General features: G+C 46.9%; 1 protein-coding gene across 4 annotated transcripts in view; it reads right to left on the bottom strand.

Moving 5' to 3' along the window:
• Positions 1-16,775, bottom strand: part of zbbx (zinc finger, B-box domain containing) — a 65,171-nt gene that overhangs the window by 38,432 nt on the left and 9,964 nt on the right. For 3 of the 4 annotated variants that reach the window (XM_030337037.1, XM_030337040.1, XM_030337038.1), the window contains exons 5-9: positions 16,607-16,661; positions 15,488-15,594; positions 10,784-10,879; positions 3,397-3,759; positions 802-1,114 (exon numbers count right to left, since the gene is read on the bottom strand). In XM_030337037.1, the coding sequence (XP_030192897.1) occupies positions 802-1,114; positions 3,397-3,759; positions 10,784-10,879; positions 15,488-15,594; positions 16,607-16,661 (934 nt within the window). The remainder of the gene's footprint in view (positions 1-801; positions 1,115-3,396; positions 3,760-10,783; positions 10,880-15,487; positions 15,595-16,606; positions 16,662-16,775) is intronic. The other variant, XM_030337039.1, reaches the window with a different exon arrangement.

The raw sequence follows: 16,775 nt of genomic DNA, 5'->3' as shown, positions 1-16,775 counted from the left end.
AGGCCCTAATAAAAAGCACAAACACCTCCGTAGTACACACAATACACACACACACACACACACGTATGCACACACGCAACCACCGAGAGGGTTGGGACTAATAATACACAGCCCCACACAGACTAAAGATACAAAACATAGTGTATCCATGCACACATATTTGTCCACCTGTGTGCACACACACACACACACACACACACACACACACACACACACACACACACACACACACACACACACACACACACACACACACACACACACACACGCACACACACACAGAAACGCAAACAGAAGCACACACATTCAAAGGAATAAACATTGCCAGATGAGCTTTAGATGGGGTGTCTGGCTACACACCCATACACACACACCAGATCGTTTAGTTTCCCCAACCCCAAGATGGCTCTCCTTATCGCAATACGCAACAACCATCGATTACACCCCTGCTGTGGCTTTAAGCATTTAGTTTGTGCATTTAGAGTGAGAGACTGAGAGAGAGTGACTGACTAAGGGTAACACCAAGGGAACAAAACTCCTGTAACTCGTTACTGGATAACTAATTTCACCTAAAAGGCTACATCATCAGTGTGTGTCTGTGTCTCTGTGTGGATAAACGTAGCCCTTGCTTAAAGTGTGCCCGTAAACCTATCTGTGTGTGTGTGTGTGTGTGTGTGTGTGCGTGCGCGCGCGCGTGCGTGCGTGCGTGCGTTCGTGCGTGCGTGTGTGTGTGTGCGTGTATGCTTGCGTGCGTGCGTGCGTGAGTGCGTGCGTGTGTGTGTGTGTGCATGATAGAGACACCTGGAGGGTCCTCGGTGGGTCTCAAGCCTCTCTCGTCATGTTCCTCTCCTCCTCCGCTGCTCCCGCTCCTCCTCATCTCTCCTGTCCCCTGGCCCCTCCACTCCCTCAGAGCCTTCTGGAAGCCCAGAGCCGAGTCCTCTTCGTCATACACTCCGTCCAGAAGGGATATGCCCTCCACTCCCTCCTGTCCTTCCTCCATCTCTCTTTCGTTATCTTCATCGTCATAGCCATCACCGCTGCTGTCATCCTCCTCCTCGTCCTCCTCTTCGGTGTCTGTCGCCCCTTGGTCCCCTCCATCCCCTGCATTGTTTACCTTCAAAGCCCGTGGAACAAATATATTACGAATATTGGACAGTAGTAGAAAGCCTGCCAGTTCTCGGAGCAGCACCACATTCCCAGAACAACGTCTTAAATTTGTGCAAGGTCACAAAATAGTTGGAAAAGCATTGTGAAATTTTAAAAGGGTAGTGTGTGTGTTTTGGTTCTTTTTCAAGGAAGATGACATTGGATAAGAACAAGCTACCGCTGGTCACAACAAAATTGAAACACAAATATAGTGCAAAATCTCAAAAGAGAAACACACACACGTCTCGGTCATGGAGTGGCTCTTACTGTTGGCTACTGGGGTTTGCCGAAAAATTGGCTGCTGAAAATAAATGATGTGCCTTTCTTTGTGTGCACCAGAAAGCTGTCAAAATTCATTTGATGCCGTTCAGTAACCACCCGACCAACCAAGACAGCTGTCCCATCGCCCTCACCAGTCATATCCAGCAGTTAGTAAACCAAAACACTTTCAACAGCGATCAGGGCTTCCTTCGAATCTGTACTTTTTATTTCTGGTACAAAATACTAGCCTGGGACCGTCAATGAAAAAACTCAAATGACGGGGAGACGCACTCACTCACGAGACATCACCAGCCACTCTGTTTATTACCAGCACACCTGTCAAGCCACTGAGTTATCGAGCTTTGGGAGAGTTTGAAAATTCAATTTAGCATTCCCCCAGCAAAGCCGCAAATACGTGGGTATGTCAGGGATACATACACACAAGCTATCTAAACTAAGGGGCCGCAACTAACGACCATTTTTTATCTGAATCAATTAGATTAAATTTTTTGTATGATTTGATTAACTATTTAACCTATAAAGTGTCATAAATAATGAGTTATGCCGAGAGCCTAAAGTGTCTCTGAAGAGTTTTAAAATGTGCTTTGAAGTGCTTTTAGGCGTGTTTAAATTTGCCCCGCTTTGTCTTACCACACGCAAAGCGAGTTTTACACTCAACAGCAGAGAGGAGTGACCAAATATATGGATATCTGAAGGTAGAAACCAAAAAAGGCCCCAGTGAGTCCGAAAAAACAAACATTGTTTCAACACTATTCTAAAACAGAACCACCAACGTCACACGAACAAACAAGGTCAGATTCTGGACCAGCCCTGTCATTTTGGGTGAATTTCATCCAGCTGTCAGGGCTAGCAACCAAACCAGACTCAGCGCACCGCAAGCCACTGATGAACAAATCAATCGAGAGATTGTTCAGAGTCTTCATTAAAAAAAATGTATGGATTGATACGTCAAAAACAAATAATGCTATTTAGATGAAGCACAAAACAACAACTCAAGACCGTCCGTAAGTGCTTCAATAATTAACGGTGGCAAATGGGTAAATAGGTAGTCTTGGATGTATTGTGAGTAGGCTCTGCTGTTGACGCTCCGAGCGCACACCATCCGAAAACAACGAGTACGGTTATTTGACATGGGGAATCCACACTGAGGAACACAATTGTCCCCAGGGGGTTGTCATCCAGGTAAACCGTCTGCATGACTCCAGCGGGATAATACACCGTGTTCTCACACATGGAACTAAGCGCTGTCAGGTTAATACAATTCACTAATAATAATAAAATAATAGTAAAATAATAAAAATGGATTAGAAACTGAAATGGAACGGAAACACGTCGTCCCAGCCCAAAATAAAAAATACTTAACAGGCCTTTATCATTTCTGCCCGGCACTCTTTCCTTCTTGGTCGCTGTTGCATGCAAATAAGCGTCCTTCAGTCCTGGAGACACCTGAGTGCTAACTCGGCTAGCCCTGACGCGCGACCATTCAGCCTCCAACGCCAAGCCTGTCCTGCGTCAGCCGCTGGATAAACAAAAGCCGACCAACAAACCATTGTGTGGACTCCTGTTATGCCCGACTGCAGGGTCTACCGGAGACGTCTGCATCTGCGCGAAATGAAAGAGCCCAGAGCCTTGACACCAGCCTGGAATGACTCATTTCCACCCATGCACGGTCAAGATAGTCCATACAAAACACCAAAGTCCTTATGTTTTTCTTGTAGAAAATGTGAAAAGCGAGCATAACCGTGTGACTGCATGGGTGAATGTGTGTGTGTATGCGCGTGCACGCCTGCCTGCGTGCCGGTCAAAGCTCTGTGTGTGTGTGTGTGTGTGTGTGTGTGTGTGTGTGTGTGTGTGTGTGTGTGTGTGTGTGTGTGTGTGTGTGTGTGTGTGTGTGTGTGTGTGTGTGTGTGTGTGTGTGTGTGTGTGCGTGCGTGTGTATGTGTGTGTGTGTGGTGTTTCCGAACTCACCTTGACGTGCTCGGTGTGATAAAGGGCGGGGTCGGCAGGTCTGTCCCACCCCCTGATCGGCTCGGGACTCCGCCCCTCTCCCTTAGCCTTCCTGCTCCTTCCGCTCGCGGCGGCCGGTGGATCCGTGTCCACCCCGGGTCGCCGGGGGCCCGGGGGGGACGGTTGGGGTTGGGGTTGGTGATGGTGGTGGGGCCCGCCGTGGGAGTCAGCGTGGAGATGGGGTCTGGGAATGAGGTATTGATCCGCTGTGGAGTAAGTGGGCGCTTTGGTGGGGGCCGGGGCCCGGGGCCGCGCGCCGGGGTTAACTTGTCTGCGGAAGCTGCTGACAACGGCCAGAGTGCTGACGTGGGTCTGCAGCTCCGCCTGTCAGGACCGGAAAACGGTGGTGGGAGAGGAGACAGAGTTTAATTATGTGGATGTTCGATTTGGAAGCAACTGCAGGACGATTCGATTTGCACTCAAACCACAACCCTCCTCGACCCCTTCCCAAAAAAATACTAAGGCCCAAAAAAAGGGGTAAGGGGTAGAAATGGGATTGGGCCTAAAGCCGAATCCCATTTCTACCCCTTACCCCTTCAAAACAAGGGTGAGGGGTAAGAGGAAGGGGTAGAAATGGGATTGGGCCTAAATATGTTGTGAATTGAGTTTGTCAACATGTTTGTCTCGCTTCGTTTTGTTAATTACCATTTAAAAGGTCTGTTTTACTATAATCTAACATCGGTTTGACAACAAAGGTATCTCCTTGATTGAGGAACTGCGATGAAGATTGTATGAGTGAAATAACTAAATCGATTAATCGAACATACAAAATATGATACAAAGAAAAAATAACACACAACTGATCAACATGATAATCTCAGGGAAAAATATATTTCTGGCTGATTAGCATATGTATCCTCACCCTAAGCAAATCAAACTTAAAGTCTATTAATGAGAGAAGACGAGGAGTCAAGACCTGCTATAAAGACTTTAGATAGGTCCCATTTAAAAGGTTAGACACTAATTATTTTAAGTGCTAAGGTCTTGCTACTGCATCACAGAGCGTCACAAAGATAAACTCTTGGGGCCCTATTTTAACGGTCTGAAACGCAAGTGGGAAGCGCAAAGCGCAAGTAGCTTTGTGGGCGGTTCTACGGCGCTATCGCTATTTTACAGGCGGATAAATGACGCTTGCGCCGCGGCGCAAGTGTCAAAAGGGTTGGTCTGTAGCAGCCTAATTACCCGTAGGTGTGGTTTGGGCGTAACGTGCAACAAACCAATGAGAGTGCCAGCTCCCATCCCCTTTAAGAGCCATGAGCGCATTTGAATCGGACGAGTTGATATTTTGATAGCGCGTCTGCAGTCTCCGATGAGACAGATGCACATGGATTTCAAACTGCAAATGGCTTAGTTTATTGCCAAATAATATGGCCTAATTCACACATGGAATAAGGGTTTTTTTCTTCCACAACTTCAGAAATACTGAGTCCTCAAATAAATTTCGGCAAAGAAAACGTATGATAGGCTATGATATGCGGTAACTGTGGTTCTATTTAATGATATACGCAATACATTATAAACATTGTTTCTTATGAGTATTGTATGCTATCCTAATATGCATGTGTCCCCGCGGTAATAGACATTGCCATTGATTGTATTATGCGTTACGTGTTTAGTTTGCCCAAGTGAAGGAGTTCAAGTACCTCGGGGTCTTGTTCGCGAGTGAGGGAACTATGGAGCGTGAGATTGGCCGGAGAATCGGAGCAGCGGGGGCGGTATTGCGTTCGCTTTACCGCACCGTTGTTACGAAAAGAGAGCTGAACCGCAAGGAAATTCTCTCGATCTACGGTACCGGTCGATCTTAGGGATTCCTATCCTCACCTATGGTCATGAGGGTTGGGTGATGACCGAAAGGACGAGATCGCGGGTACAAGCGGCCGAGATGAGTTTTCTCAGAAGGGTGGCTGGCGTCTCCCGGGTGAGATGCTCAGCCATCCGTGAGGAACTCGGATTAGAGCCGCTGCTCCTTTACTTAGAAGGGAGTCAGCTGAGGTGTTTCGGGCCTCTGGTAACGATGCCCACATGGGCGCCTTCCTTGGGAGGTGTTTCAGGCACGTCCAGTGGGGAGGAGACCTCGGGGAAGACCCAGGACTAGGTGGAGAGATTATATCTCAACACTGGCCTGGGAACGCCTCGGGATCCCCCCGTCAGAGCTGGTCAATGTGGCCCGGGAAAGGGAAGTCTGGGGCCCCCTGCTTGAGCTGCTCCCCCCGCGACCCGACCCCGGATAAGCGAACGAAGATGAGATGATGATGAGAGTGTTTAGTTTGCGTGTGTTTAAACAGAGCACACACGCGCGCCCGCATTCATTCATTCTTTTTAACACTCACTCGCGGTAAAACAATGTTTTTCACGATAAAATAGGCCTACTCATCAATCCTAAAAGTTATGGGCATGTAGGCCTACACGATGTCTGTGTCAAGAAAATATGTGTTTGCTGTACGGTGTTTGCTATGCATTGATTTAAAAGTAGGCCTACAACTTATTACCGCTGCATCAGCTGTTCTTTCCCAAATAATTTACCAAGAATGTGCGGCTAGGTAGATGAGAGAAGCAAAGTGTATGCGCGAGGTGCACAAGCAATCCGTATGCATCGCATGCGCATGTATGCCGCCCTTAAAATAGCATCTGAACAACGCGCCACTGACTTTAGACCAGGTATTTCCTGGTCAGTAGCGCAATGGTATTCAGAGACGGCAAAATACCGTTTGCGCCAGAACACGCCTCCTCCTTCCGCCGAACCGCCCCTTGGGGCGCATGATCAATCCCTAATTTACCGGCGAGTGGCGCTGGTGGGAAAAGAACGCTCTGCGCCAGTTGTAAACTAGCAACGACACATGCGCCAGTGACTAAGTCACTTGCGCCGGATGCAAGATAGGGCCCTTGGTCTGGTCAATGCCTGCACCTCTCCTGCCTACTGTTAAAAAATACCACGCTGTGACACAAAATATTACTGTGTGTGTGTGTGTGTGTGTGTGTGTGTGTGTGTGTGTGTGTGTGTGTGTGTGTGTGTGTGTGTGTGTGTGTGTGTGTGTAATACTGTGAGGAATGTGTGTAATGCATGTGTACTTGTATGTATGCATGCATACAAGGAATGTTTGGATAATATGTGTGCTTGTTTGCGTCCTTGTGACTGTGTGTATGTGTGTAGCAAATTCCTCCTTTCGGTTTATCCGTGTACACGTTGCACTCTAATTATTTACAGCGCGCCAGGGATCAATTTCTCCGACTCCCTCTTGCCCCACAACATGGCAGACCGCTTTCCCTCCACTTAAGAAAAAAGAAAAAAAGTCAATTACATATAGCTGTCCTCTCCAATATCTACCAAATTGTAGGCAAAACACCAACAACACAGACACACACACACATACAGACACAGACAGACACACACACACACACACACACACACACACACACACACACACACACACACACCCAGACCCACATCCACACACACACACCAACACACACACACACACACACACACACACACACACACACACACACACACACACACACACACACACACACACACACACACACACACACACACACCTAGCCGGGTGCTGATAGATTTTCTCTGCCGTGCCGGGCTGAATTCATTACTCTATTCTATTAATCAACGGTGACCAGTGCGCTGGCCGGGGTTAACCCGTTTCCACAGCTCGCCGTGGCGTCCTTGAAGCCGTCCTATTCTCCTCTCCTCACCACAGAGCATGGGGGGGGGGGGGAGAAGACAGCAACAGAGGGGAGGAGGGGGTCACCGGAGAAAGATGGCTTCGATCAAACCGGACACATGACAGCTGCTCGGGTGTGTTGTGATGGAATGGCTCAACTTTTGGTTGTTGTTTTTGTTGTGGTGGGTGGTGGTCGGCGCCACCGCTTTGAAAATGCCGGCGAGTTCAGTTATTGCGACATTGCCGTGCTTATTTGTGTTTTTGCAGAGGAGAAATGGCCCCAGTTTTAAACCGGGGCCATAAATCTGAATAATTCTCCCCTTCGAAGGCAAGGGAGTTTAAGGAGTGTTACACACACCAACAAGGTGGGGTTTGGTGCTAAACAGATGTGAATGTGGAATATGAATTTGTTGTTGGTTTATTTTGGGCCAATTTTATTCCTCGCGTACCGCAGCTTCTAACATCTTCTGAACGGAAGGATGGGGGGGGGGGGGGGTGAAAAGTCTCCCCGTGGGGATCAATAAATACAAATAAAAACTTCAACCTGGTACACATGAGGACGTGTTGAATGGCCTTCCCAATCACTCATTTAGATTCCAGTCTGGGAGCTTCTCTGTATCAGCGACTGCCCCACCAGGACAGGGGCTTTTTTGGGTCGCAATTTACATTAAATAGGATAAGCGCGTTTGTTACGCGAATAAGAAATGAGTTTATCCTGGTGTCGCCCAAAGTTACGTTCGCCATGCTAATCCTATAGCCACAGGATCCCACCATTGCCTGCAAAATTGTATCACCCTTAATGCAATCAAACAGGTGCAAGCGCACGTGTTTCCCCCAAATTTTCAAAGCAGCTCTATCAGCAGCATCAGCAAACGTGGTTAGTTCTTTCTCCCACTGAAACATTTACTGCGTTTATGCATGCAGTGGCAGTAGCACAACTAAATTAACCTTGCGCAACATCTACTGGTGTCCTTGCATGCTTTCAATATTTGCCTCATAAATGATTGATTGATAGATTGATCGATTGCCCGGCAGTGCTGATGTTCAGGTTCTCTCAGAGAGCAGATCTATCCCAGATGCAATGCTGTCCGCCTGTCTTGTCTGTCTCTGTCTGTCTGTCTCTCTGTCTCAGTCTCTCTCTTTCTCTCTCTCTCCCTCTCTTTCTCTCTCTCGCTCTCACAACCTTTTCACATCCACTAAGTCCACACAGGTTCAGAAGAGAGAACATCAACTGTGTGTGTGTACTTTTGTGTGTGTGTGTGTGTGTGTGTGTGTGTGTGTGTGTGTGTGTGTGTGTGTGTGTGTGTGTGTGTGTGTGTGTGTGTGTGTGTGTGTGTGTGTGTGTGCTTTCCCGTAGTCCAATTTTCAAATCTAAAGTAAGTACTGTGGAATTCTTACCTTGTAGCCAACAGCGCGATAGCTGTGTGTGCGTGTGACGTGTGTGTGTGTGTCTGTGTCTGTGTGTGTGTGTGTGTGTGTGTCTCTGTGTGTGCGTTCGTTCTTGTGTGTGCCTGTGTGAGCCTGGAAACAGCAGCTGAGTAGGCACTGATGAAATTAATATTCTTTTTGTGTCTCTTTTTTCTCTCCCTCGCACTCTCTCAGCGCCTTGTTCTTTCGAAGGCAAATGGAACAGGATTAGCATCGGAGAGAGAGGAGCCTGCGTCGGCTACGCACGCATAATCCCCAATCTATGTGTCCTGCCAAACCCAACTATTGTTGTGTGTGTGTTTGTGTGTGTGTGTGTGTGTGTGTGTGTGTGTGTGTGTGTGTGTGTGTGTGTGTGTGTGTGTGTGTGTCTGTGTGTGTGTGTGTGTGTGTGTGTACTGTACCATCACTCTGTATAAATACACAGAGAAATACATATACTCACAGACGACGAGATGCATGAGAGGAAAACACAGGGAGACAGTGAGAGGTAAGAGGAGAGAGAAAAAGGAGATGGAGAGAAGGAGAACATGTGGAGGTTACTGCCACTGTGCCAGTCCCATGGCAGCTCCTGTACTTGTGTGTGTCCCTTTGCCTGTCGGTCAGTGGTATTGCTACGCCATCAGCGGCAGTTAGTGAGACCCACAGCTGCATAAAAACGCATCAGCTCTGTTCCGCTGCTAGTTAGTTACATCGGCTCTCTTTCACAGGGAAAGCGATCGCATACTTACTCCGCACTGCAACACACACACACACACGCACACACACACACACACACAGAAAAACTAATAAAGAGATATGAATGATATTAGCTTGAATCCTACTGTGAAATACTAATAATGACAATACTACTAATCATAATGTGTCATGGATAATCTTATGTTATGTAACTAATCACAATTAACGAAATGGCATTGGCAACGGAGCGCACCTCCGTTACACACGCACATAGTCGCACGCACACACACACACACACACACAGACACACACACACACACACACACACACACAAACATGCACATGTACACATATCCCCACACACACCCACAAACACACACACAGATATTGGACGACTAGCCAGATACTGCATTGCAGCAGGTTCATGATGCTGTGCTCCCTATCAGGGAGCGTACATGAGGAAAACCTAGATCCTGATTGGAGGAGTAGATGCAATACTGATAAAGAGATAGACAGATGGAAGGAAGGCTCAGCAATGCATGCCTACACCCTAGGTCTATTAGTAAACAGATACTCGTTAGAAACACGGTGTACGACAACAACACGATCATGAGAATACAAATATTGACTTTTGAAACAAACTTGTCGTAAATTGAATGAGTAAAGCCAATGGGATGCGAGTGCTGTGATCCCAATTAAGTGTAATTCCTACCAGTGTGTGTGAGTAGGGCGATTTAGATGTTTTATTGGCTGATGGAAATGAATAATGTTGAAATACCAATGTTGAACACTCCTCAAATTAGTTATGCATGAGCTAGGAACAACACTCATTTGAAATAGAGCGTTGTAATTGAATATATCTGTCCGTATACATTTCTATAACTTCACATAATGAATAGTAATAGCATAACTCATCAACCGACGCGGGATTTCTCGCATCGAATATGATAGATTTGTATTGTTAAATGAATAGAGGTTTTAATTAAGAAAAAATAGGCCCATGGAAACGTTGTATAGTCCAATTGATCATTGCTTGATACTTTTGGCCATTGTGTGTGGCGTTTGTGTCTGTGCGTTTGTGAGTGAGTGTGTGAGTCTGCTTGATTATGAGTGCGATTAAGCATAATATATAATTTTTAATGGGAGAACTACACACACACACATGCACAAACACACGCACACACACACACACACACACACACACACACACACACACAATTTAAGATTGTGTACGGCCAACTTATATGTGATTGATGGGTGTAGGACTAAAGAGATAGAGGAAACAGGGAGAGCGAGATCAAGAGACAGAGAGCGAGAGCTACGGAGCGGAAGAGACGGCGAGACATAAAAGAGAGAAAGAAGAACTATTGATATTCAACAAACAAGTTGAATCGACGGCCAATGCAAATGGACAGGGGCAGAGCCTCGGGGCAGGGGGAGCAGAGTGTGATCCGAGTGTGCATGAGAAACAAGCGCGGAACCGACTCCGAGACTAAGACCAGAGGAGTGACGGAGCAGGACGGAAAGAGGGGAAAAGAGGGCAAGTGTTCGAGAGTGGCCCTGCGCACCTGAATGGGGACCATCCTGTGGAGCTTCAGTGCCCCCTTCTGGTGGAACTTGGTAAAGCAGCCCACGCAGTAGTCCTCTCCACATTCGGGACACGCCTGTGAGACAAAACACAAACCCAATGACGTCAGAGATCCCCGTAGGAGGATCTGTGTGTGTGTGTGTATGCATAAGATGTGTGCCTGTGTGTGAGTTTTCGGGTGCGTGTGTGTATATGTGTGTGATGCGTGGGAGTGCGTGTGTGCATGTGTGTGTGTGTGTGCATGTCGTATCATATGAGTGAAAGAAAGAAGTAACCCGATCCTCATCTGTATGATGTGTTTTGCACGTGCACAGCGTTATCTCCGCTGACAAGCAGTGATAAGTTAAACCATAAGCTGGGTATGTCCAACTTCCCCCTAACCGCAAGCTTTTCAAACAAACTGTGTCAGGAGGAATGAATATTGAAATGACCTCTATGGCAGGACCATGGCAGTAGTGTGTGTGTATCTGTGTGTGTGTGTTTTCTTTTCTGTCTGTGTTCTTGCCTGTGTGTGTTCTTATGTGTGTGTGTATGTGTGTGTGTGTTCTTGTGTGTGTGCGTGCATGCATGCATATAGAGCTGAATAGATCTTAAGGGAGGTCATTACGGTGTGTGTCTGTTAGAGTCAGGTCTTATTAGCAAAGAAAAAAAACTTGCCTGGCTAGTGTAATGGACCGAGCCGCCAGGCGGGCCAGAGAAGAGTGGTGGAGTAAGAGTGAGCGAGAGAGAGAGAGAGAGAGAGAGAGAGAGAGAGAGAGAGAGAGAGGGAGAGGGAGAGAGAGAGAGAGAGAGAGAGAGAGAGAGAGAGAGAGAGAGAGAGAGCATAGATAGGCATTAAGGCTGCTGCTCAAAAGTAGCATCTAGTTGTAGACTTATATTATTGATCAGAAGAAGCTGGGCCTATTGGAGGCTACTTACTAATTAAATCATTGCCATTTTATCCAAAGCAACTTACACCGCATGTATGCATGTCATTGAGGAACTGGTAGGGTCTTGTCACTAAGGTAGGTGCATGACATTAAGGTAGGATCATGGCATTAAGGTAAAGTAATTGCATTAAGGGAGGGTCATGGCTTTAAGGTAGGGTAATGGCATTAATGTAGGAGCATGGCATTAAGGTAGGGTAATGTCATTGAGGTAGGGTCATGGCATTAAGGTAGGGTCATGGCATTAATGTAGGGTCATGGCATTAAGGTAGGGTAATGGCATTAATGTAGGAGCATGGCATTAAGATAGGGATATGGCATTAAGGGAGGGTCATGGCATTAAGGTAGGAGCATTGCATTAAGGTAGGGTCCCTTCACTGTGATAGGGGCAAGGACACCTACAGGTAGACTGGGGTCAAGCACCATGATCACTAGACTCTCTGGTCCACCTTTGCCAAAGCTCCAGAAATTATGTGAAACCACAACACAGTTGCTGTGGAATGTGGATGGTAATAAACAGTTTAACACAGTTAAAAGTGTCTAAAAGGGTAAAGGCAGGCTTGTCTATAACTAAAATTGAACCGTTATGTATTTCAATGTGACAGCGATGTGATAAAAATCGCAAACAATATTAAAAACCGACCTACACCGTCTCCGCCTCAACTGGCTAAAATAATTTATTGGTGCTCCGACGCGGCAAGGATTTCCCCACGAGCATTATCTTAAACCACTTGGCAACTGCATGACTCACGAGGATAACACATTAGTTATTCAAAATTGGCAGGCCTTTCCGAATGAAAATTACAGACGTGTTAGAACTTGCTGTGAAGGTCAGATGTTTTTTTCACGGTTAGTTTCTTTATAACAGCCGTGACACTCATTCTTACTCATCGTTTTAATGTCCATTTATGATTTTGTTTGTGTCATTTTGCCAAAGCGTGACAAACCTGCTCCATGCTCTAATTAGCGTTCATGGACGCCTCGCAGACTAAAGTTCTCTGAAGATGATTTCCTTCTCCTCAACGTGTTTTATCGCTCATTTCTTCTGTTCATTACGGTCTTTCTCACCAGGCCCTCCAGATGTGATGTGATTGACTGTAACAGTTCCATAAAGCAGGGGCCTCATTTTCCCACTGACAACATGGGGATGAATTACGAGAGGCTCCCCAGAGATTAGGCATCCATAGCAGGCTAGCAAAGCAGAACATCTCTCTCTTCCCTCAGCTGGAGGAAGCCACAGCCTGTCGCTATGCCTCAGAATGTAGGCTGCTAGTATATTTGGGTGGGTTTGTAAGTGTGTGTCTGTGTGTCAATATCAATATGTTAAAGACGAAGTGGTGTGCCTGTGATTACTGGTCAGGTATCTGTGTGTATGTGTATGTGCATGTGTATGTGTGAGTCTGAGTGTTAATGTGCAGCAAGTAAAAAAAAAATAGGAAATAGTCTTCGTGCGTGCCTGCCTGCGTGTGTGCGTGCATGCATGTTTGCGTGCGTGTACATGAACGAGTGAGTGCTTATGTGCAACGTGCTTCCGTGTGCTTCTAGAGACGACAACACAGACAGCCATAACACTTGTCATCATTGCCATCATTATGGGGCACAAGGGCCATCCAAATTGTATATGTTTGCGTGTGATTTTGTGTGTGTGTGTGTGTGTGTGTGTGTGTGTGTGTGTGTGTGTGTGGGTGGGTGTGTGTGTGTGTGTGTGTGTGTGTGTGTGTGTGTGTGTGTGTGTGTGTGTGTGTGTGTGTGTGTGTGTGTGTGTGTGTGTGTGTGTGTGTGTGTGTGTGTGTGTGTGTGTGTGTGTGTGTGTGTGTGCCCTTCCCAGTAAACCTTAAACATGCCTATTAAGACCAGCAGTATTGGGCACTAGGGGCCTCAACCCCTCTATTGGACAATGAAGCACTATCATCATCAAACGCACCATCTACCAAATGACCACATTACACATCATGGCGCTGGGCTAGCATAACTTGGCCCCTGGCGAATCTTGACCCAAGACACGTAGGGTCTGTCTCCTTCAGAAGTTTAGCCCTTACCGCTCCTGCTTCCATACATACACACCTTCATTCTCTTGCCAAACTGACTTTGAACACTGTTCTAGACCACACACACAAACACATACAGACACTCACACACACACACATCAACACAACTAGATATGAACAATAATTGGTAGCATCTGTTATGCAAAGAAACTGCTGGCTACTGGGTAAGAATGTTCTATTACTGGCCCTAATTTGACACACATACAAACACATACACACATCATAGACACACACACAGAAACACACACACACACACACACACACACACACACACACACACACACACACACACACACACACACACACACACACAAACACATCATGCTGTTGGCTACAAGGTACGAATTCAGTAATAACTTCAGATTAGAAAATTGGACTACTGGAAAGCATACAAACACATAAACACACACAAAGTTTATTTTCTCTCTTCTGAACCTGAGGGACTTAGTGGATATACAAAGGTTGAGTGACAGAGAGTGAAAAAGAGAGACAGATTGAGACAGAGAGAGAGCGAGAGCGAGAGCGAGAGAGATAGAGAGAGAGATGTACTCAGGTAATGTGTGTTTATGTAAACAATGATGTCCACCGAGGTCTTGAGTATTGATAGACAGATCAAGCTAAACTGTTATGATTGCAAACACAAACACACACACACACACACACACACACACACACACACACACACACACACACACACACACACACACACACACACACACACACACACACACACACACACAAACACACACACACACACACACACACACACACACACACACACACACACACACACACACACACTTAAGAACACTACGGATAGGAATTAACTGCTATTTCTGTTGGGGAATACACAAGACTGTCAGATAAAAGCAGCGTACTACACAACGGTCCCCTGTTGTGTAGAGAAGAGGGCATACAACCCAAGCTAACTCAATCCAACGTGCACAAATCTGCACACTAGAACCAACTGTATTTTTATAATTGTATATTTAACATTGTAATTTGTTTTTATAGGATTTTATATTTTAGCTTCTTATACCTCTGTAAAGTAGTTTATATTCTACTTCCTTTGTACATCACTGATGTCATGTTTACCTTTTTAGAGCACTTTGTATCACAATTTTTTGTTCTTCGAATTCTTTTATTTTATATTTCCCTGTTTATATTTTACTGCTTTCGCAATGATAGCGTTTATTTTACCTGCCAATAAAGTTTATTTACGTTCAATACAGAAAGTGAGGGAGGGAGGGATAGAGGGAGAGAAAGAGTGAGAGAGAGAGACCGAGAGGAGGAAATGAGGGATGGGGCTATACAGCGATGGAGAGGGACAGAAGGAAGTGGACAAGAGAAGAAATAAGAAAAAAGAACAGCGGCCAACAAAGTAGCGGACGAGAGAGAGCATCGTGATCGTCCGCTAGAGCGAGAGAAAGAGGGAGGGAGGGAGCAAGGGAGAGAGGAAGCGAAGGGAGGGAGCGAGGGAGCGAGGGACGCAGACGGAAGACGGCAGAAAGGCACAGGCTACACGGGTTGCTGGAGTCCTCTTTATGTTCACCTTATCCAGCCCCGGCACGTTAAGAGGGGGTCACATGGTTTGTGTTTTCATGCACTATGTGCATGAGTGAGTGTGTGTGTGTGTGTGTGTGTGTGTGTGTGTGTGTGTGTGTGTGTGTGTGTGTGTGTGTGTGTGCGAGCATGTGCGTGCGTATGTACCAGTCCGGCGGCCATGACTTCACACTGTCCACAGATCTTCCCTCTGAGTCTCTGCTTCCTTCCGCTGGCGAGAGTCGGGGTGGGCTGGGAGGCGGGGGGAACAGGGGCTGCAACAAGCACACCCAAATCCAAATATGAACACAGTATACGGTAACCCTGTTCTCTGTGGCTTCAGCGGCTCAATACAGCGTTGAGTGTTGGCGCAAGGACCCTCCTCGTGTCCATCCCCCGTTATGGGGACACTGTGGAGTACTGTCATTCAACACCGTGGTAGGCTGAGACTAGCCAGGCCTCCCCGGACCGATTCCCAAACAGGGCTCAGTCTGGAACTTCTCCGTTCATTTTTCGATTACCGAGGGGCGCTATCGACAGCGGCGCAGACGAGATGCTTCTGGACGCAATAGGATAGAGCCACAGCAAATCAGATCAACGAAACGTGTGACACATCAGTGGCAGCCATCATCAAATTCTTCAACGGCGCTCCCATAAGGCTGTGACCCGGGCCAGGTCTGCTGGAAATCTTTCTGAACGGGGGGGGGGGGGGGGTTGTGAGGCACATTTGAAATAAAACATGAGCTTGCGGATTTGTCTGGCTCCAAGGCTAGGGTTAAACAGTGTGGGCCTGGGCGGTTGGCAAGGGGATGCTCTGACTAAACATGAGCAGGAGCAGTAGCTGGCCCCAGTCTGCCCTACCAGGGGGACAGTACCCCTAACCTTCTCAACCAATGTGACCACCGCTCAGAATGAAAATGCACAGCGAGTTCAGATACATGTCATCAAGGAGCAGGTATGGGGGGTAAGGATTCTTGCTCAAGGGCACCTAGGGGTAGTACTGCGGACCACCACAGTGCAGACATCAGGGTTCAAACCCAGAACCTTTTTCGGCTGGGACACCGTAACCACTAGACTTTAGTGACCGAGTAACATCCGAGCATTGTAATCTAACAACAAAATAATGAGAATGGAATGCGAGAGTTGCTCAAGCTTAACACACATAAAGGAGCTTGGAATGGATAAAGAAGAAGAACTAGGTTAGGGCTGCAGGGGCCCATGTGCGTACAGATGTGTTGTGCATGGGAGCGATGGGAGGGGCCCAAGCATTCGGTGTGGAGGGCTCACCTTTCAGAGGCTCTTCTTTCAGCAGTCTGATCTTCAGCCGGCCTGGTGCAAGCTGCTGGGCAGATTAGACGGAAAAAAACATGAACACCTAACACACACACACACACACACACACACACACACACACACACACACACACACACACACACACACACACACACACACACAC

The sequence above is a fragment of the Gadus morhua genome, chromosome 16, assembly GCF_902167405.1.
Source record: "Gadus morhua chromosome 16, gadMor3.0, whole genome shotgun sequence".
NCBI lineage: Eukaryota > Metazoa > Chordata > Actinopteri > Gadiformes > Gadidae > Gadus > Gadus morhua.
The sequence above is the reverse complement of the archived record's forward strand: the minus strand, read 5'-3'. Positions and strand labels throughout refer to the sequence as shown.